General features: G+C 41.3%; 1 protein-coding gene across 1 annotated transcript in view; it reads left to right on the top strand.

Moving 5' to 3' along the window:
* The window catches only part of LOC127210140 (uncharacterized), a 111562-nt gene extending 88272 nt beyond the window's left edge, over positions 1 to 23290 (top strand). The window contains exon 4 of the mRNA XM_051169816.1: positions 22167 to 23290. Coding sequence (XP_051025773.1) covers positions 22167 to 22421 — 255 coding nt within the window. The 3' untranslated portion in view covers positions 22422 to 23290. The remainder of the gene's footprint in view (positions 1 to 22166) is intronic.

The following is a 23290-nucleotide window of genomic DNA, read 5'->3' as shown; positions in this document are numbered from 1 at the left end:
AATTCAGTTCAAAATAAGCTAGTCATAGTGGCACGCACCTGTAAACTCAGTGCTCAGGAGACCGGGGCAGGAAGATCAGGAGTTTATGACCATCTTGGGCTATTTAGTGAGATCCTGCCCCTCCCCCAAGCAATGGTAGTTATTAGCAATAGCAGTTATAACATTACTATTGAGCTTTTAGTAGCTGTAGTTGCTCATCTGAGTGGTTTATTTGTACGTGTACCTTCTAGTAACACTGTTATTATTTCTATGGTGTCTATGGTTTCCAATGAAGAAGCTGAGGACTAGAGAGGTTAAATAATTTTCTTAAAGTGACCGTGTTGGAAAGTAATGACTTCTGGATTACACGAGTCTAGATCATGTGCTTTCACCACAGCATTCTACAAATCAATAAGATAAACTTCATAGCTTAGAATTCAAGAAACTAAAGCTGGGAGGTTTTAGGTAAAGCCTTTTCCCCAACCCCTAACCCCTAACCTGCTGTTAGCTGTCAAGCCAAACTTCTCAGCTTTATTTCGGTTACCTAGTCTGATGTCTCTAGGCAACACATCTATTCTTTATCTCCTATTGATGAGTGAGTCTTCTTGGGAGATGGACCTATCTGCCTTGCTGCGCTTGCAAACCCTAAAGGTTCCTTTCGAGTTCTTTCTTTGGCGTGCAGATTTCTAGGAAGCAATGCAGCCTGGCGGAACATGGGGTAAACTTTAGCCCCATACTGTCTACGTTTGAGTTCCAGTGATACTAGTTTACTGTCTGATCTGAGATGGCTCATACTGCTTTTGTATTTTAGTTGGCTCATCTATAAAGTGGGTTAATCATAGTAGTTATCCCAGAGGCTTCTGGGAGGAATAGATGGAGTCACAAAATGAAACTGTTTAGTGCCCTATCTAGCATGTGACTATATAATTTATAAAAAAAAAAAAAATGAACATTCTGAATTAAAGTGGACACATTTTCTGCCACCTGATTGGTTGCTGTTCACTGAATATATAGAATAGAAAAAAAATCTGTGAAGCACTTGTGCCCCTCGTGCTGATTCAAATACTAATGAGACTGAAGTGAGTTACTTTTTAATTTTTTTTCAGTGCTGGGGATCAAACCCAGGGCTAGGTACGTGCTATAGCAAGGAGAAACTCTCTTGGCTCAAGATGAGATTATTTTTAATATTCATATTAAGCCCAAGGGCCACTATTATGTTCTTCACCTGTTCTTCCTGTTGTTATTTATAAAATAGGTGCTTTTACTGAGATTGCTTGAAAAGTATTGTATGCACCTCAAGTACTATTCGTAATGGAAAGTTTATGCCATTGCTTTTAAAACCGGGTCATAACACCTCTGAATCTTTTCATGTCACACTTTCAAGCACTATCAGATATTAATTTATCACAGGAACAGTAAGGTAATCATTAGTAAAATGACTAATTGGCAGAGGCACTTACAAGTGAGGTAAGGACTGTCGGCTCTGGCTTGATGTCACGGAAGCAGCTTTTGGGCAGTGTTTTTGCGTTTGCCTCTTCCGTTGGAACAGCATGAGAATTCAAGGCTTTTTAAAGGGAACCAGCCCATCTCGGTCCATGCGTGTCATTCCAGCATCAGAGAAAATGCTGCATAATACGAGGATGACAGCCCCACCTCTGATGTCACCCAGGATGGTACGATCCTCCCTGGGAGCCTCTGCCGGCTTCCTGCTGCTGCACTGGGGAATGGTTACATTAGCGCTAACTCCCGGCATCTCAGTTATCTCCTTGGAAGTAGTTTTCACAATTATAGAAAAGCCCCACGGTGGCTGTTTTCGGTAAGCTACCAAGGTAGAGAGCAGCTGAGGCTGAGCACAGCAGGAGAGGCGGGCTGCTCTGCCTTTGTGAGGGGCTGAGGCAGCAGTTCCTGGGCTCAGCTCAGCTCTGGTTCCCAGTGCTCAAAGTGCTCCATTTACAACCCCGTATGCAGTGCAGGGCAAGAGGGGCCTCCTCCCGGACACTGGAAATTAATTTGCTTCCAGCTGACTAGAACAGCACGTTTGGCGTTAGCTTGCTTCTTTTCTCGTTAACTTTTCTCAAGCGTTAAACTGATGAGCTGGGCATTTTCTATGATCAATGGGTAACTGCTGGAACTACAGTAATCTCTGTGAGTAACCTCTATTTGTAGGTCTCTGCAGGCGAATATTATTTTATTCACCTCTCTCTTGTGAAATTGCTGCTGTGACATTTTCCCGTCTGTATTGTTGACTGCTGCTCGTGTTGTCTTTTGGCCATCCCAGTGGGAGACTTCTGGGGGGGTGGGGGGCCGAGCCCAAGTTCTGCCGAGTCCTTAATAGAGAAGCCCAGGCTCCTTTCGTTCTGGGATATCCCTGCCAACCAGTCTTGAATTCCCCAGAAAAGAGAAAGATGCCATGGGGGCCTCCAAATGCTTTTGCCTGGTCCCTCACTTGGTTTTAGCTTGTACTATTGATTTAGTATTCGATGCTGATTTTTTTTCCTATTTCTTAAATTTTGAAATAGAGAGTAGAACATCATGCTTACCTATAATCTTACTTCCCTTCATCCCTCTGTCCCCAAGCAGTTTCCCTAGGAACAGGGCATTCTGTCACCCTATAGAAATAAGCTTCCGTTTTGTGATGCATTATACAGGCAGAAAGAAGGAAGCAGGCTATTCCTTGGTTTAGAGAGCTGTGGTGTTGGGTGGGATAGGGGAGGAGTTTCTCTTAAAGAACCCAAGCACCTTTTCATCTGCACGGCTAAAGCACTGCATGGCTAAAGCACAGTGCCGAGTCTAAGTAGCCTAGAGGCGGGTGAGGATGACTTCCAAAGCGGCAGGAAATGCTCTCCCTGGAGTTGAGGCTGAGCCTCAGTCTCCTCAGGAAGTTTATAGCAACTGTCTTATGATCCTCAGTGTGCCTTTCCTGTGTGTCAAAAACATTTTGTAGTATTTTAAGATTTATTTCTCTCTGTAGAGAAACCAACTTTCAACTCTCCACTTTCACGTCATGCTTGCAGGATGAGTCCCGAGTATAACTCTTAAGGAATTCTGTTGCACCTGAAAGCCACTGAGAGTGCCTGTGCGTCAGCTGGGGCCTGCTCCCAGCTCCTAGCTCAGAGAAACCGCGTGTTTATTCTCACCGATGCCTTGCCAGGCAGCAGTTAGGGAGTCTACAGCTGGCGTTGGGTTGGTTATCACTGCTCATTACTCTAGCTGTTTGGCACTCGTAATCATTTTTTTAAAATATATATAATAGTATTTTGAACGTCAATTTAAATTTCTTCACTGTCAAAATTTTTACTTTATAAAATGCATAAGAAAGTTTTGTTCTGATATTACTACATGTTTGTTAACTTTGGCAAAAGAAGGCCCTGCTCAGATAGGATTATGGATCTGAGAGCGAAGTGTGGACTATTATTCTCTCCTAAAAAAAGCAATAAAAGCTCAAGGGTCAGTGTAGAGGAAATTCAACATTGGATATTAGAAGCATGGATTTGTAAGCAGGAAGACGTGTAGGAAGTGGACAGCATGTACACAGTAGAGGAGAGAGAAGAGGTGAGGCCAAACAGGGGACTTTGCAGTTTGGACATAAACAGAAATTGTGAGAAGTAGTTGGTTCCAGTTGATCCCTCCTGCTGTAGGGTTTCTCTTCTGTGCTGCGAGCAGCGCTCTGTACACCTGCAGGGCGTCCCTCTGTAATTAATTAGTGGACTGCTTCTCACTTCACCCTTCTGACCTTCTGAATGCTGCTTTGCGTGCTGCTCCGTAGTTCTTAAAGCTTCCGCTGGCATGGTAAGCTACTGTCCCTCCTGTAAGGATTAGGACTGAATGAGAAAAATTGAGTTCTGAATCATTGGCATGTGGGATTTAGTTTGTGGTAATCACGGCTGTAAGTATTAGTCGCCAGGGAAGAGTGTCCAATTAATGGAATGTTCTGTATTTATATGCACACGCTAAGAGCTTGCATAATGCTTGGCAGGTCTTTCCTGGCCTTTGAAGCACATAAAACCTTAAATATGCATGTGTTGACAGAGCTGTCAGTGTCCAGAAAGTACTATCATCCAGCATATATTGTAGTCCTCCTTAAAATGTGACTTTTATTAGGATGAAGAGTGTGTCCCAAAATGTAATGCACTGCATTACTCACTTGGCAGTTTTGCATTACTCACACTCATTTTCCGATATTTTTATCATACCAAATACATTTTCTACTGCTTGGTAAATGGATTATATTATCTTCTGCTTTGGGTTAATGAAGGCCTTGCCATTACATATTGAGATCGTGGGTTGCACATCTGTTTCTGGAGAGGTTATTGGTGACCGTTTTTCATACTTAAGAATTACAGTTACTTATAGGATAGTGCACTTGGGATCTTTTGAATTCTGCAAGGCTTGATTTTTGTATTTGCTTTGTAAATGAGGCATTTGTCTCACAACCTTTCATTAGCAAAATTACAGACCGAGTGGTCAGAATTGGCACTCTCTGCCATCACTGCTTCTGCACAGCCAGAAGGGTTGCTGTGAAACTTCCTCTGGGGAAATAATTGAATAGTTTACAGTTTTCTTCTAGGTTACAGCAGTTTGAAGCAACATACACGAGAAGAAGGGGAGCAGGTATTTGGTAGCTTATAAAGGATGGAGGATGTGATGAGTTGTGTTATTCTCAGAAAACAGACTATAGACTCTTAATGCAAGCTCACTAGTGCAGACTGAATTTACCCATGAGTTCCTTTTAGTAACAAGTAATATACCCAAGAACATGAATGGGAAACTCTGGAAAAGTACTCTGATCTTTATGTACTGAGAAACCTTAATTTATCTCAGTCTTTATCTTTTATTTTTATTTTTTAAGTTTTATTTATTTTATTTATTGCATATGAGTGCTTTATCTGCAGAAGAGGGCATCAGATTACATTATAGATGGTTGTGAGCCACCATGTGGTTGCTGGGAATTGAACTCAGGACCTCTGGAAGAGCAGGCGGCACTCTTAACCACTGAGCCATCTCTCCAGCCCCAGTCTTTATCTTTTAAATGCCCATATAATTTACTTAAGAACAACTAGATAGCAATGTTCACATTTCTTTTTGATCAAGATCATATTTGCAGTTTTGTGTATGTGTAGTCACTAACTATCTGCGCAATACTTACCGTAAGCACGAAACTCAGGAAGGGCAGGACTCCAGCAAAGGCCCCTAATTTGTTTCTCTTTGAAAAGTATTCTGGGTTACTTGGTATGAGAGCAAACCCACATCAGAATGATGGAGCTAAGAGGAGAGACTTTTTGAGTTCTGGAAACTTTGGTTGTTTCTTGTCTGTTCTATTGATTGAGCAATTAGAGCTTTCAATTAGAAGGTAGGAACTTGGGGTGGGGGAGGAATGGGAGGATACAAGGGATGGGATAAACATTGAGATGTAACAAGAATAAATTAATAAAAAAAAAGAAAAAAAAAGAAGGTAGGAACTTGTATTTTTTTTTTTTTAAAGAAGGAAAATGTAGTCATTAGAATGACTTCTAGATGGTGGTGTCCTTTCTGAAGCAGTGTTCCTTGTATTTCACTGTATATATGAGTCTCTGGCCTGCTTGATTGATTAATTTGTGTGTGTGTGTGTGTGTGTGTGTGTGTGTGTGTGTGTGTGTGTGTATGCACTTGGGTTTACATGTGTGTACCCATGACAGTTCATGCAGAAGTTTCAGTTTCACTTTACCTCATCATGTCTTGTAACAAGGTCTTATGATTTTCAGCTAGCCTGGCTGAATGGTAAGTTCTTAAAAATCTTCCTCTTGGGACAGTCAGGTGGTTCAGTAGATGAGAGCACATGCTGCCAAACTGAAACACTTTAATTCCATTGTCAGAATTCACTGACATGGTAGCAGGAGAGATCCTCCTTACGCAGGGTGTCCCATGGGCTCTAAAAGCATGTCATGGCATTCAATCTCCTGAACAAATAAATATATGTAAGATAATTTAAAAAATAACTCATATATGTCTGTCTATCCCCTCTCCCACAGGATGGGGGTTATAGGTACATGTAGCCAAGCCTAGATATAAAAATTTTTGTTTTTATGTGTATAAATATTTTGTCTACATTTATGTATGTATACGGCTTTCGTGTGATGCCCACAGAGGCCAGAGGAGGGCATTTGGGTTCCCTGGAATGAGAGTTACAGACACTTGTGAATTGCCGTGTTGGTTCTGCAAATGGAAGCCAGGTCCTCTGCAAGAGCAGCAGCGCAGGCGCTCTTACCACTGGACTGTCTCTCCACCCCCATGCCTGGCCTTTGATGTGCGTGAGCTCAGGGGACTCAGGTCCCTATGCCCGAGCTGTAACCATCTCACTGGACCATCTCCTCAGCCTCTCGTTTCAGTTTGAAACCCTTAAGATTAGGCCTTGGGAGGTCTGAGCAGTGCTTTTGTGCCATCCTTCTGTGTTGCTGGATCAAGCTCAGACTAAGAACAGAGCTCTGAGACAGCCCTTTCCTCTGATGATTGAAGTGATCCGACGATAGAAAGTAGTTTCAGAGCTGTTAATGATAACTATGGAATGCTGACTGAAGAATTAATATTTTTTAGGTTTATTTATTTTTATTTAACATGTATGAGTATTTTGCCCGCATGAATGTCTAAATACCATGCACATGTCTGCTGCTCATGCAGGCCAGAGGAGGGCATTGGATCCCATGGAACTGAAGTTCCAGAAAGTTGTCAGCCACCATGTGGATGCTGGGAACTGAACCCATGTCCTCTGGAAAAGCAATAGGTGCTCTTAACAGGCCGAGCCATCATCTCTTCAGCCCCTAAATTGGCAATTTTATGAAGTTAATTTGAGTGGTCAAGGGCAGATACTGTATTGCATAACACAGAGTTTACAGAGTAGCCAGGTGTGAAGGGTCTGCTTAATGTTAACAATCTGGCTCCCAAAGTTGTCTCTATTGACCTGACCTCACGGTAAGCTCTGTCTGCAGAGAGTATGTCCCAGAGGGATTCCCAACGCATGAGCCCTTGATGGTAAGTCTTCTGATACTTTTGGCTCTCGTCAGTGTTTAACGTGTGTTTATTACACAAGAAAATAAAAGGAATGAGCTCTCTGCACTCCCATCATTCTGTTCAAGCTGGTGTTTACCGGTGTTTAAGGAGCACTTAAAAAATATTTTTATTTATTTATTATTATGAATACAGTGCTCTGTCTGCATGTACGCCTGCAGGAGAGAAGAGGACATTAGATCACATTATAGATGGGTGTGAGCCACCATGTGGTTGCTGGGGATCAAACTCAGGACCTCTGGAAGGGCGGTCAGTGCTCTTAACCACTGAGCCATCTCTCCAGCCCCACATTTTTGTTTTGTTTCCGCCTTGATGTTCTCCTAATTGACCCTGATTGTATGGCATTCTTTATTTCACTTAGACAGCATAGATGTCCATTTGCTAGGCTCTAGTGCTATAAGGGACAATAATGGCAGAGAGCAGACCAAATGTCGTCTATTTGAAGTTTGTATTCTAATGGTGATGAAGAAAAACACTAGTGCGCCCAGGTTCCAGGAAACAAGTACGTAGAATTCATAATTGTACTCCCAAAGGACCTAGGCTGGACAGGGCTATTCTGCTACCTGGGGAAATTGAGGTCATGCTTCTTAAAATCACTCAAGAAAGCTGCTTTTCCTTATTCAAGTGTCGCTGGCCAAGCGTGCGGTGCATGTGCCAAATGGTCTGTGGGTTGTTTTTCTTGGAACCATTTTCTCTCAAATTTGCTGGCCAGAATGGAAGAGTGTATTTCAAATACTGGTTCTTAAAGATCATTCTTAGGAAGGCATAGTCTCTCTGCAGCTAGCCGTGTGAAACAGGCTCATTTCCTCAGGATTTAAACACATTATGTTTCTATTCCATCGTTTTATTACAGTCCTGTCCCTGTGTTGGAGAAACAGATGGCTACTTAATACAGAGCACTAAAGAAGAGTTAAAAATGATCTTGTAACATTCAAACTTATTCTATTTCTTTTTTAAAAATTTTTATTTATTTATTCACTTTAAATCCTAATTGCAGCTCCCTCCATCCTCTCCTTCCAGTAGCATACCTCCTCTGTCTTCCCCCTTTCCCCACTCCCGTACTCCTCAGAAAAGGGGAGCTCCCCACAACCAACACTTCTGAGCACATCAAGTTGCGTCAGGGCTGAGCGCATCCTCTTCCCTTGTGGCCTGGTTAGGCAGCCCCACCAGGGTGAAGTGATGAAAAAGCAGGCAACAGAGTCCACTCCCCTTACTAGATGACCCACAAGAATTCTGAGCTGCTCATCAGCTACATTTGTGTAGGGAGCCTAGGTCCAGTCCATGCATAGTCCTTGGTTGGTGCTTCAGTCTCTGCAAGCCCATCTGGGTCCCAGGTAGTTGGCTCTGTTAGGTCTTCTTGTGTGGCTCCTGCCTCCTCCAGTTCCTTCTATCCTTCCCCTACTTTTCCACAAGAAAAGTGCTTTGCCCAGTGTTTGGCTGTGAGTCTCAGCATCTGTATCAATCTGCTCCTGGGTAGAGGCTCTCAGAGGTTAGCTATGCAAAGCTCCTGTCTGCAACAGAGCAGAGTGTCCTCAATAGTGTCAGGGATTGGCTTTCTCCCACGGCGTGAGTCTCAGTTTGGGCTAGTCATTGATTAGACATCCCCCAATCTCTGCTCTAGCTTTATCCCTACACATCTTATAGGCAGGGTATATTTGGGGTCAACGTTTTTATGGGTGGATTGGTTGGTGTTCCCCTACCTCCATTAGGAGTCCTATCTAGGTAGAGGGTGTACTCTTCAAACTCTATGACCTCTGCTACTAGGATCCTCAGCTAGAGTCACACCCATATCCTCCCACAAACCTACCCTGTCTAGGTCTCCAGCTTGTCACAGAGATGTCCCTACACACTGTTTCTCTTCTCTTTGCAGGGTCTCTGTCCTCCTACACCAGCTTTCCCCACTTCTGGTCTTCACACTCATTTCTCTCCACACTCCATTTCCTATGTTGTTCTCTCTCTTCAACTACAAATTCTATCTATTCTATTTCCTCTCCTGAAGGAGGTTTAAGCACTGTACTATATGGCTAAAATCCGCTTGTAAGTGAGTACACATCATGTGTATCTTTCTGTGTCTGAGTTACATCACTCAGGATGATCGTGTCTAATTCTTTCTGGTTGCATGTAAATTTCAGGATTTCTTTCTTTTTAATAGCTGAGTAGTAGTCCATTACATAAATGTACCACAGTTTCTTTATCCATTCTTTGATTGACAGAATCTTGGTTGTTTACAGATTCTGGCTATTACAAGTAAAGCTGCTATGAACAAGTTGAGCATGTGTCCTTGTTGTACGGTAGAGCATCTTTTGGCTATCTGCCCAGGAGTGGTATAGCTGAGTCTCAAGGTAGAGCTATTCCCAGTTTTCTGGATTGGGAGATAGCACCAAATTGATCCCCAAAGTGGTTGTACAGGTTTGTATCCCCACCAGCAGTGGAGGAATGTTCCCCGTTCTCCACATCTTCATAAGCATGCGCTGTCACTTGAAATTTTGATCTTAGCCACTCTGACAAGTGTAAGATGGAATCTCAGAATTGTTTTGATTGTTTCTCTGATGGCTAAGGACATTGAACATTTCTTTAAGTGCTTCTCAGCCATTCAAGATTCCTCTGTTGAGAACTCTTGGTTTAGCTCTGCACCTCATTTTTTTTTTTAAATTGGATTATTTGGTTTGTTGGTGTTTAATTCTTTGAGTTCTCTATATATTTTGAATAGTAGCCCTCTGTCAAATGTAGGGTTGGTGAAGATCTTTTCCCAATCTGTAGGCTGTGCTTTTGTCCTATTTACAGTGTCCTTGAAGCTTTTCAGATTCATGACATCTCATTTAGTTGTTGATTTTAGAGCTGGAGCTATTGGTGTTCTATTTTCTATGCCAATGAGTTCAAGGCTGATCATCACTTTCTCCTCTAATAGATTTAGTGTGTCTGGTTTTATGTTGAGGTCTTTGATCTTCTTGACCTTGAGTTTTGTGCAGGGTGATAAATATGGATCTATTTACATTTTTTCTACATATAGACATCCAGTTAGATCAGTGCCATTTGTTCAAGATGCTATCATTTTTCCACTTAATGGTTTTGGCTTCTTTGTCAAAAACAAAGTGTCCATAGGTGCGTGTTTTATTTCTGGGTCTTCAATTTGATTCCATTGATCCACCACTCTGTTTCTATGCCAGTACCATGCAGCTTTTACTACTGTTGCTCTGTAGTACAGCTTGAAATCAGGGATGGAGATACCTTCAGAAGTTCTTTAATTGTACAGGATTATTTCAGCTATTCTGTGTTTTTTTTTGCTTTTCCTACGAAGTTTAGAATTGTTCTTTCAAGCTCTGTAAAGAATTGTGTTGGTATTTTGATCAGAATTGCATTTTGTCTCTGGATTGCTTTTGATAAGATGACCATTTTTTAACTGTGTTAATCCTACCTATCCATGAGCATGGGAGATCTTTCCATCTTCTGCTGTGTCCTTTAGTTTCTCGCTTCAGAGACTCGAAGTTCTTGTCATACAGGTCTTTCACTTGCTTGGTTAGATTTACACCAAGATACTTTATATTATGCATGGCTACTGTGAAATGTGTAATTTCCCCAATTTCTTTCTCAACTCGTCTGTCCTTTGTATACAGGAGGAAACTTTGTATCCAGCCACTTTGCTGAAGGTGTTTATCAGCTGTAGGATTTCCCTAGTAGAATTTTTGGGGTCACTTATGTATACTGTCACATCATCTGCAAACAATACTTTGACTTCTTCCTTTCCAAATTCTATCCTCTTGATCGTCTTCAGTCGTCTTACTTGCTCTAGCCAGGACTTCAGGTACTGTATTGAAGAGGGACAGAGAGAACGGGCAGCCTTATTTTGTGGTCAGTAGAATTGCTTTAAGTTTCTCTCATTTGTTTGATGTTGACTGTAGGCTTGCTGTGTATTGCCTGTATTTATTTAGGTATGTGCCTTGTATCCTTGATCTCTCCAAGACTTTGAACAAGAATGTGTGTTGGATTTTTGTCAAGGGCTTTTCCGGCATCTCATGAGATGATCATGTGGGTTTTGTTTTTTTTTTTTTTCATTTTGTTTATATGGTAGATTACATTGATGAATTCCTCTATATTGAACCACCCCTGCATGCCTGAAATGAAGGGTACTTGGTCATGGTGGATGATATATTTGATGTGTTCTTGGATTCAGTTTGTGAGTATTTTATTGAGTATTTTTGAATCAATGTTCCTAAGGGAAATTGGTCTGAAATTCTCCTTGTTGGGTCTTTGTGTAGTTTAGGTATCAAGGTGACTGTGGCCTCATAAAATGTGTTTGGTAATGTTCCTTCTGTTTTTATTTCGTGGTATAATTTGAAGCGAGCTGGCTTGCTTTCTTTCTTTCTTCCTTCCTTTCTTTCTTTCTTTCTTTCTTTCTTTCTTTCTTTCTTTCTCTCTCTCTCTCATTGAGAGACTTTTGATGACGTCTACTTAACTTGTTTATCTTGATTGAACTTTGGCAAATGGAATCTGTCAAGAAAATTGTTCATTTCATTTAGATATTTTAGTTTTATGGAGCACAGGCTTTTGAAGTAGGACTTAGTGATTCTTTGGATTTCCTCAGTGTCTGTTTTTATGTCTGTCTTTTCATTTCTGATTTTGTGGATTTGGATATTGTCTCTCTGCCTTTTAGTTAGTTTGGCTAAGGGTTTGTCTGTCATGTTGATTTTCTCAAAGAACCAACTCTTGGTTTTGTTGATTCTTTGTCTTGTTTTGTTTTGTTTCTAATTTATTGATTTTAGCTCTGAGTTTGATTATTTCTAGCCTTCTACTTCTCTTGGGTGTGTTTGCTTCTTTTTATTTATTTATTGTTTAGGTTTTGCTTTTTTGCTGTTATGCTTGTGTGAGATTGCTTCAGTTTCTTTAGGAAGGATCTTAGTGCTATGAACTTTTCTCTTAACACTGCTTTCATTGAGTCCATAAGTTTGGGTATGATGTGCCTTCATTTTCACTAAATTTTAGGAAGTGTTTAATTTCTTTCTCTTTCCTCCCTGACCCAATGGTCACTGAGTAGAGAGTTGTTCATTTTCCATGAGACTGCAGGCTTTCTGTTGTTCCTGTTGTTGTTGAAGTCCAGCGTTAATCTGTGGTAATCTGATAAAATACCAGGGGTTATTTCAGTTTTCTTGTATTAACTGAGGTTTGCTTTGTGACCCACTGAGTATGTGTTCAATTTTGGATGTTTTGTGTGGTGCTATGATGAAGGAGTATTCTTTTGTCTTTTGGTAAGAAGTTCTGTAGATATCTATTAGGTCCATTTGATTGATGATATCTGTTAGTTTCATTATTTCTCTATTTAGTTTCTGTTTCAGTGATCTGTTCATTTCCCATGACTAATGTATGGGTTTGATTTGTGATTTAAGCGTTAGTAATGTTTCTTTTTAGTAATGTTTCTTTTACAAATATGGATGCCCTTGTATTTGGGGCTTAGATGTTCAGAATTGAGATGTCCCCATAGTGGATTTTTCTTTTGATGAGAATGAAGTATCCTTCCCCATCTCTTTTGGTTAATTTTGGTTGAAAGTCTATTCTATTAGATATTAGAATGGCTGCTTCAGCTTGCTTCTTGGGTCTGTTTGCTTGGAAAACCTTTTTTGAGCCCTTTACTCTTAGGTAATGCCTATTTTTGTTGCTGAAGTGTGTTTCTTGTATGCAGCAGAATGATGGGGCCTGTTTATACATCCATTTCATAACCCTGTGCCTTTTTATTGGGAATGATGTCCATTGATGTTGAGAGCTATTAATGACAAATGATTGTTAGTTCCTTTTATTTTGGTGTCAGCGGCTGTAGTGTTTGTGTGTTTCTCTTCTTTTGGTTTTGCTGCAGTGGAGTTACATATTTCCTGTGTTTCCTTGGTTGTAGTTGACCTCCTTTGGCTGTAGTTTTCCCTATAGTGTCTTTTATAGGGCTGAGTTTGTGCATAAGTATTGTTTACCTTTAGTTTTAGTTCTGTCATGTAATATCATGTTTTCTCCATCTATGGGGATTGAAAGTTTGCTGAGTATAGTAGCCTGAGCTGACATCTGTGGTCTGTTATTGTCTGCAAGGCCCTTTGGGATGCCCAGGTCATTTTGGCTTTCAGAGTCTCTAGTGAGAAGTCAGGTGGGATTTTTCTTTTTTTCTTGCAGCACTTTCCCATTTTATTTATTTATTTTTATTTTATTTATTCTTATTACATCTCAATGGTTATCCCATTCCTTGTATCCTCCCATTCCTCCCTCCCTCCCATTTTCCCCTTACTCCCCTCCCCTATGACTGTGACTGAGGGGGATTACCTCCCCCTGTATATGCTCATAGGATATCAAGTCTCTTCTTGGTATCCTGCTATCCTTCCTCTGAGTGCCACCAGGCCTCCCCATCCAGGGGACGTGGTAAAATATGAGGCACCAGAGTACGTGTGAAAGTCATATCCCACTCTCCACTCAACTGTGGATAATATCCTGTCCATTGGCTAGATCTGGGTAGGGGTTTGAAGTTTACGGGGAGCCATAGTTTGAGCGGGGCCCCTGGGCCCAAATCTGCCTATCATAATGTTCTACTTGTAGGTTTTTAGGACTCTCTGGACCCTTCTGCTCTGCTATTCTCCCATGCTTCTCTCATCTAGAGTCCCAATAGGATGTCCTCCCCTCTGTCCCAGTTTCCTGGTAAGTAAAGATTTTCATGGGACATGCCCCTTGATCAGGTGGGGTTCTTGTAGGTCGTCTTTATATGTTACTTGGCCCCTTTCCCTTGCAGCTTTAAATATTTTTTCTTTGTTCTATATTTAGTGTTTTGATTATTATGTGTCAGAAGGATTTTATTTTCTGGTTTAATCTATTTAGTATTCTGTATGCCTTTTTTATGTGTAAAGGCATCTCTTTTTTTAGGTTCTGAAAATTTTCTTCTATGATTTTGTTGAAAATATTTTCTTGGCCTTGGACCTGGGGCTCTTCTTTTTCTTCTACTCCTATTATTCTTAGGTTTCATTTTTTCGTAGTGTCCTTGATTTTTTGGATGTTTTGTGTAAGGAAATTTTTGATTTAGTATTTTCTTTGACAGATGTATGGATTTCTTTGAGTGCATCTTCCATGCCCAACATTCTTTCTTCCATCTCTTGTATTCTGTTAATAATGCTTATTCCTGTGATTCCTGTTCTCTTTCCCACGTTTTCCATCTCTAAGATTTTCCTAGTTTGTGTTTTCTTTATTGCTTTTATTTCCATTTTCAGGTCTTTGAATTATTTTATTCATTTGCTTCACCTGTTTGCTTGTATTTTCCTGTATTTCTTTAAATGATTTGTTTGTTTCCTCCTTAGTGGCCTCTATTTGCTTGAGTATATTTTTCTCTATTTCATAAAGTGATTTGTTTCCTCTTTCAATGAGAGTATTATTTGTTTCTTCTACCATCTTCATAATCATAGATTTAAGGTTGTTTTCCTGTGTTAGGTTATCCAAAGTTTGCTGTATTAGGATGATTGGGTTCTAGTGGTGCCATATTGCTGTGTGTGTGTATGTGTGTGTGTGTGTGTGTGTGTGTGTGTGTGTGTGTGTGTGTGTGTGTGTTTATATGCTGGCTTTTTAGCCATCTGGTTGTCTCTGATGTTGGCTGGTTGTTCCTGGAGCCTGCTGGGCTTCTCAGACATGTGAGAAAGGTGGGGGTCAGGGGGGCCCTTGATCTTCTCAAATAGCCTATAGCTCTTCTTTGCTGGTTGTGCCCTACTTGGACTTACAGACAGGGAATTAGGGTGTGGGCTTCTAACCTATATGATCCTGAGGTCCTGTAGGTCACCTCCAGATGGCTATAGACCTGTGAACCATGGGCTGGATCTTCAGGTCTGTGAAATCCGGAGTCATCCTCAGGATGGTGGAAGTAGCTAGGAGGTCTGAGGGTGGTACCGTGTGTGTCTGGTAGCCAGGATCCACTCCTCCCTCAGGGAATCAGGAATGGATACTGAAGTTTTGCAGTCAGCAGTATGGTTACTACTTGCTCAGCTGTCACTCCATGTTTCTGGTACTCAGACTCAGCTGGGCGCCACCATCTTGCATCAGGACCCTGCATACTCCTCTTGTCTGGCCTGTCTCCACTGGGTAACTGATGAAAGAATGGACTGGAGGCTGGGACCCTGCCCTTGGTATGGGAGAACTGTCATCAGTGAGTGAGGTGGGAGGAGTCTGATATCTGGATGCTGGAGATGTGCTGGGGCCACAGAGGAACCACAGGTGCTAGGTGCAGGGAGCCTAGGACCGTGTGTGTGTGTGTGTGTGTGTGTGTGTGTGTGTGTGTGTGTGTGTCTGTCTGTCTGTCTGTCTGTCTGTCTGTCTGTCTGTCTTGGACCCAGGAGCCATCTGCTGGGTGAGGGAAGGAGAGGGGTTAGGACTGTGCGTCCCTCACTCTGGGGTTGCCGCTTCTTGCCTGGGAAACACAGGTGTTGGCGTTTTGGAGTCAGCAAGTAGCTTGGTCTGCAGTCTCTGATCTTCTGCTACTTAGATAACCATACACAGTGGGTACCTCCTTATCCTGTTTCTTTCTCAGTATATTAAGTCATGTAGAAAAGCCCAAAATATTGGATTTATAGATCACAGAAAAGTAACTTTACCAAATACCAGGAAACATAATTTATTGGGAGTTTTGCCAAATATAGAGGGTAGCAGGTAAGATTTCAGAAAGAAAAAGGCAACTTTTTAATGAAATAAAATTCCCTCCTAAATGTGTTTTTTCAATGAGTGTCAAACTCTTGTCCTTCCATTCACATTTACATTATTTTATCATAGATTACATTTACATAATTTTAAGAGGGGGAAAAAGAAGTGCAGTTAAGCTGTGTGTCTGTTAACTGCAATTCTGTGAGTAAGTGGCTTATATGTAGGTAAGTGCTGGAGTTCTTCTTTTTAATACATGGCAAATCCTCTTGTCATGTCTGGGCTGAAGTAATTCAGGAAGGCTTTCTGCAGAAAGAGATTTTATTGGAGCCTTACATTAGCATTAGACTGGTGGCAGTGGCAGTGGTGAATGTGTGGGACAGTTTAAGTCAGGGGTGACAGCTCCCAGCAGCCAGATGAGGATAGCAGTAGCTTTGGTGGATGTATGTAGAAACTATTGAGACACAGGGCAGAGGAGGAGATGGTCATAGGTATGGATAGTTCCAGAAGTAAAGCATCTTGGGAGGTGCAGCAGCTCCCTGCGCCTTTGTTCCAATCTAGCTGTTTCTGCATGTGTTCTGCCTCAAGCCCTTACCTCTGCTGTTGCCCAAGCCTCTGTTATCCTGAGTCTGGTTTTGCCCATACTCTCTCCTCTGGGACATCCTTAATTTGCCACCCAGGTGCCTTTTTGCCATGTCAAGCACACACCTCATGTCTGACAATGCTCTTTTGAATTTCCTATGTTTGTTACACAACAGCTTATTGTTACAAAGGCTTGCTGAGTGCGGTGAGTGAATGCCAGAAACAATGGAAATGTTTTGAAAGGGAGCAGAAAAACAAAACAAACGAAACAAAACCTTAACGTAAAATACATCTTATGTCATTTTCTTTCCTTTGAAGAAGTAATCGCAGTAGCATAACGATTTCCATAGCAATTGCTTTAATGGGATAAATACAGAATTCCAAGTAAAAGGTCAGGGTTAGTATTTTGTGAAGGTTTGTTTGTTGTTAAAGGCAGTGGAAACCAGAAATGTAAAAAACAGCAAAAGGAAGCAGCTCTCGTGTGTAACAACAAAGCGGTCCCTCTTTTGCAAGGAAAGACCTGAGACACGTCCTCGGTGTCTGGCGTTCCCCTGAAAGTTGTTTGTGTGCAGAAACTATTACAGTTAGAAGAATGGCCGAGTTTTGTAATCTTCGTTAACTGTACTGGTATTAAAAACAGTGACCTCACTATTTACTGGCATCCGAGTGAGTCTCCCAACAAATTTATCCCTCCTGTCAGTGTAGTCCAGTCTTAGCTCCGACGGAGCGCTTTGCTTTATACTGATTTGCTCATCTTAGTTAGGCCCTTAGCCTCGCAGAGCACCTTTGCCCTTGACTGCTTGTGCCAGTCTCATTAAGAGGTAAACGAAACTCATCACATTGGTTCTCTCTAGAGCAGTACGCTGAGATGACGTGAGCTTCTGGAACAGTCAAGCCTGCGAGCAATGGTACAGGCCCTTTCCTTCATTGTCTCATTTCTTTGATCCCTTTTGCTTGGACCAGTTGCCACGTTGTGTCAAGCGTCACAAGCATTTCCTACACTCGATGCAATTTTTTTTTCTTTCTGAAGGACATTTCAATACAACTTCTGAAACTGCAGTTAAGGACTTACCATATTTTTTGAGACCCCCCCCCCCCCCCCGTTTCTCTTTTTCTTTTGGTTTCTTCTCTGGGCCAGGCCTCATTTATTTTCATGCTTATTTTACAGGTGAAAGACTAAACTGTTAAGACAAAGTGGGCTCCCAGGTGATGTCAGTTAACACTTTTTTGCCCTTCTGAATGAATTTCACTATAGTGGATTTGGATATGTAGATGAATTTGGTGTCCCCATGGTAGCTTTTCTTAAAATACTTCATGGGTGGGCTAAAAATTGTATCTGTTTAGGGGAGTGGAGAAATGGGTCGGTGGTTAAAACCCTTCTGCTCCTCTAGAGGAACCATCTTGATCCCAGTCCCCGTTTTGAATGGCTCATAGCTGCAACGTTAGCTCCGAGGGAGTGTGGGCACTCACGCAAACATGCTGCGTCCTCACACCACTTACAAATTGTTCCTGTCTGAAGCTTAGAATGTGAGTTAACATTATGCTCCCATTTTATGTTATGCGGATGGCTAAAGTTCTATTGGCAGTGAGGGAATTCTGTTTCCAGTGAGGGAAAGTGCTTTCTTTCTTTCAAAAACTGGCTATTAAAGGAAGATTTCATTAAAGGTAGTGAGTTGGAGTTAGATTTGGAAGGGTCAAAGTAATCCAATCATAGGAAATGAGAAGTATGTCAAGTAAAAAAAGACATTGAAGAAAGGCAAAAAACAGTATATAAAGTTCACAACGGCCATGTAGTTAACTTTATTTCCAGTACATATCAGAATTAAAACTTTTTCAAGTTATGATGTCTGACACCATCCTTAAGTTTAGAAGCAGTAATCCAAAGTTGAAAGGGCAGCTGAGAGAGACTATAGAGGAGAGATAGGTTTGGACTGGGAAGATGCAAACATCTCTATTCGTAGATAATATGAGAAAAACCTCAAGAAACGTATAAAATACTATGAGATCTAAAAAGCTCAGACAGGTGGTTGAGTCCAAGAGTAATAAATAGCAGCCCAGTGTACTCCCATGTACTAGGAATGCAGAGTCTAGAAATGAAATTTTCAGAAATCAGCTCAGTAAGAATAAAATAAACTTAATATGATAATTAAAAACTTCACAAAGCTATAAAACATTAGTGAAAGAAATTCAAAGAGATGAAATAATGGAAAGACAGCTCATGTAATGCTAATATGGCTAAGAATGCAGTACACTATAGATCAGTTGCCAATCTTGTTAAAAATTCTCAGCTGCCTGCTAACTTCCTAAAATTCATATAGGAAATATAAGGGACCTAGAGTGGCCAACACAATCTGGATAAGGAAGAACAACGTTGGGAGATTCTGTCACTTTCACACTTTCCCTCGGAACAGCAATGATCAAGACAGAGGCATGCTGGCATGAAGATACAGCTCCGTATGATAAAATGGAGCATTATAATAAAACCTGAAGGATGAAGGCCGTTCAAGCAGAGGGAATAGTCTTCTCAGCAAACAGCACCGAGACGACTAGCTGTCCGCATGCAATAGAATCAGCTTGAATCTCTACTTCATGCCATACACAAACATTAATTTAAAATAGCTAACCCTATGAAGGCTATTAAAATAAAATGGGAGTATGTCCTTTTAACCTTGGATAAGATAGGGGTTTGTTACCTCTAACAAAAAGATAAGCAAACAAAGAAAAACAGGTAAGTTGTACCTCAAATCAAAATTATAAGCTTTTGTAATTAAAAAGATGTTGTCATTCGAGGAAAAAGACAACTCATATAAATTTTTGTGATTAAGTAATAAAAGGCATAACTTAATTGTAAAGTAGGTAAAAGATCTGAATAGACAAGTTGTTAAAGAAGATACACATGGCCAACATATGGCAAGATGCTCTATATTATTCGTAGGGCAATCAGAAGTGTGGCGAAATGTGATTTATACCTTGTATGGAGGTTATGTATGACCAAACGTAGACACTAGTGGAGCCCACAACACACTGGCAGCAAAACAAAGAAGTGAATTTGCTCTGGAAAGCCTTTCCACACCTTTTTAAAACATTAGAAATCCATTCACCAGCTGACCACAAAACTCCACATTTAACTGAGAGAACCTAAATTATATGTTAACATAGAAACTTACATACAAATTTGTTATCTATAATAGCCAAAGGACAGCCCCAAAATATTTATTAGCTAACGAGTGAATAAAGAAAATGTGTTATTCTGTGTAATAAATATAATTGGTGAAATGGAGTGATAAAATTCTGACATGTGTTACAACTTGAATCATCCTAAAAATGCTGTTGTTGTGACACAAATAAGAAAATGGCACTTACTATAAGAATGTACTTACATGTAGTGCTCAGAATTCTTATGTCCATAGAGATAAAGATGACTGGTATTTATCAGGGATGAAGGAGAGAGCACAAGAAAAAGTGATTGCTAATGGATGTGGGATATATTTTGAGAGTTAATAAAATGTTTGGAATGAGAAAGTGGTGATCATTACATAATTTTGTGAATATATGTAAGATCACTTAAAAAAAAGAGAAAAAAGTATAAGAATAAGAGATTATTAAAAATAAACTTACGTTCCCTCCCTCCTTCCTCCTTCCTTCCTTCCTTTCTTCCTCCCTCCCTCCCTCCTTCCTTCCTTCCTTCCTTCCTTCCTTTCATTCCTTCCTTCCTTTCATTCCTTCCTCCCTCCCTCCCTCCCTCCCTCTCTCCTGTTCCTTCCTTCCTTTTTTCCTCTCTCCCCCAGACAGGGTCTCAGTATGTTTTCCTGTCCTGGAACTTCCTATATAGACCATGCTGGGCTTGAACTCACTGTAATTCTTCTGCTTCCGCCTCCTGGGTTATGGGATTAAAGGTTTGCACTATCGTGCCCAGATAAAATGTATAATGTTTCACACATGCATGAATGCATTCTGATGATTGTAATCCACGCTAACCAGTCTCCCAGCCCATTGTTCCTCCTTCTTCCACGCATGCCCGCTCCTTACATGTGTGACTGTTGTTTTTGAGACCCAGTGGGTTTAACCAGGGTCATCTCTGTGACCATGGTGTGTGACTATCGGTTGGAGCCTGGTGGGCTCCCCATTGGGTCTACAACCAAAGGCCGACTACCTCTGCCCCAGAATCCATTAGTAGTCAGTAGCTCAGCAGGCAGGGGTAGGGTCAGGAGGCTTTCCCTGATCCATGATTGACTATTGATAGGCCTAGTCTTGTGTAGGCCTATTGCAGACAGCCACAGCTGCTGTGGGATTATGATGTGCCCAGAAGATAGCTATAGCCCTTCGCCCTGTCTCTTTGCTTTTCGGTTCATTCTTTCCTCTCTTCTGCAGTGACCTGTGAACCTTACAGGGGGCTTATAAATGTCCTGTTTAGGGCTAAGCAATCGTCATTTCTTCTCAGCACCTCAAATAATGGCCATGCACCTCTGCATTTTCCTCTGTTCATTGCAGACAGAGGCTTCGCTTGATTAGGGCAGGGAGTAGCATTTGACATTAGGTATAAACATAAACACTTAGAGGCAGTTGATTGCACTGTTTATTGAAAAAAAAAATTAAGCTGTTACATTGTTTCCCTAGGAAAAGGGATGCCAATTACCTTCCTTCTCAAGGTTCAAGGTTGGGTCCTTTGCAGTTAGGGAAGTATATCTTTTTAGTTCCGTCACGTGAACTAATAAATTATTTAAAGGTGTACCAGAGAATGCATAATATTCGATCCAGATTTAATGTTGAAAATATTTTTAAATTGTTCTAAGTGGAATACAAAACAACTTATATGCATAGATACAGTATTGCTATTTACAAAATGTTAGCATATGGGAATACAGTATCGTACGACAACGCACGCTTTCATGTTACCTCAGTTTGTTGATGCCTCCAGCTGAATTTTTCATGCTACTGTATGTATTCAGACATTCATCAAATGTTTTGCTAAAGAGGAAGCTTGTAGCTCTGTAGGGGCTCATAAGCATTGAACGTTCTCTGTCACGGAGTAGAAGGCAGTACACCATAGATTAGGATTTTCCTGACACAGTAACAAAAATGAAGTTCAGAGAGAGGCTGGATGCTGAGGTTGACCTAACAGATATTTCCGGTAGAAACTTTCACCTAAATGTTTTGTTTATCAGCATGTCCATATATACACATATATACACACATATATGTACACACACACATATATGTATATATACATATATATGTGTATGTATATTCTATGATGTAAGAAATATATGCTTATTAGGTTATTTTAGTCATTCCACAGTGATGTAGATGTACATCAAATTACTTTGAAAAATATATCAATAGCTTTTATTTATCAATTAAGGAAATAAATAAATGCAAAATAATTACAGGTATCCCTCTTTTAACATTTTGACTCTCCAGAGAAATTTTAAAACTCTTTCTCTCCTCAGAAATAAGACAGGGAAGAGCAGGCGTCTAGCTGGAAGATATTTACTGACTTAAAATAAATCTTGCCTTTTCCAAGGGTCCGTCTCAGATTTCATGGCATATTGGTAATGCTGCTTAGTGTTGTGCCCTGAATCAATATTTATTATTTCACCAATGGTATTTGGATAATGTTACTTACATGATTTTAATATTTATGGGTATGAAGGACTAAGTTACTATATCCTTATTTCTTGGACTTCACGAGAGGTAGGTTTAAATATGGCGTGAGTCATGAGACTACCTCTTCCTATGTAGAAACTTCTGTGTTGATGTATTGTAGGCCGAATAGAAGGGGTCACTGCAAGGTTATAAGAAGTGTGTGTGTTAATGGCTGAGGGAAATGAAATAATACAATAAACATTTTGGGAACGTAGCATGTCCAATACTTATTATTACACACTGGACCCTGATGCCATGCTTCCGTTCTGTCCTGTTCTCAGGTGATCATGGAGGAAGCACTTTACTCCCACCGACTGTCACAAACGAGTTTCCAGAATATGGGGACCATGGAAGAAGGAGGAGATGGCCTAAGAGGCTCGTTAGACTTTGATGCAGAGTCTCTGCCATGCCGCTTGCCAGGGCAGCAGGCGGTCCACCTTCCTGCTGGACAGGACTCCGCGTTCAACAGTATTATAGAAGGACCAAATGATGCCCCTCAGTGTCACCCTCAGGAACAAAGTTTACAAACCTATTGACTCTTTAATTTCTGCTCTGAAAGCTACAGAAGCCAGAATAGCTTCAGGAACATTTCAGCCTACAAAGGTACTGGAGAAAGATGCTAATTTTTCAGTTCAGCAGGCGGATAAAGGGCGGAGCACTGCCAGCCACAAGCCACAAAGAGCCCATAGAACATTCCCTGTCGGCCCAGGAAAATCACCAGATATACCTCTTTCAGTGGACATACCAACAGAGGAGAATTTCTCTTTGCACATCCGGGAGGATCTGTCTGAACTCTTGCCTGAAGAGGCCGAGACACAGCTGTCCCAGATAAGGAGTTACAGGAGGCAAGGACCTCTCCGTGTGCAGGGGCCAGCAAGTCCTGTGTCCTTGAGCTCAGCAGGAAGCCATAACCCTGTGGACAGAGTTGGTGTTTTGAAAGATCAGAGGTCTGACATTGGAAGAGAGCACCCTAGAGGGTGTGATCTGGGTGGCTTCATGGGGCGCCAAGGCCGGGTCAAACATGTAGAGTTTCAAGGAGTAGAGATCATGTGGGCCGGAGAGGAGGCGGAGGAGACCCAGCATCCTGTAGGCTTTGAGACATCACCAGAAAGGACAGCCCGTCACATGAGCAAAGAGTTTGCCAAAGGTACAAGCCATTGCAGCCCAGGTGATGCTTTGTGCAGCAATTCCGTTCACTTAACTGGGAACGTTTGGGATGGAACCTGGAAAGCTCCTTCGGCAAGGTCTGGCACAAGCTTAGGGACCTTGTCCCCTGTGACCATTGGTGACAGTGGAGAGGATGAAGTCTTCCTGCGAGAAAGCAAAGAGCACCTTGAGGAGAACCTGGATACACAGGGCGACAAAGAAAGGTGAGCGCTGGACTTGTCATGCAGTGGGTGATGCT

This window comes from Acomys russatus, chromosome 27 (genome assembly GCF_903995435.1).
Source record: "Acomys russatus chromosome 27, mAcoRus1.1, whole genome shotgun sequence".
Taxonomy (NCBI): Eukaryota; Metazoa; Chordata; class Mammalia; order Rodentia; family Muridae; genus Acomys; species Acomys russatus.
Note: the sequence above shows the minus strand (reverse complement) of the source record. Positions and strands in the feature narration are given on the sequence as shown.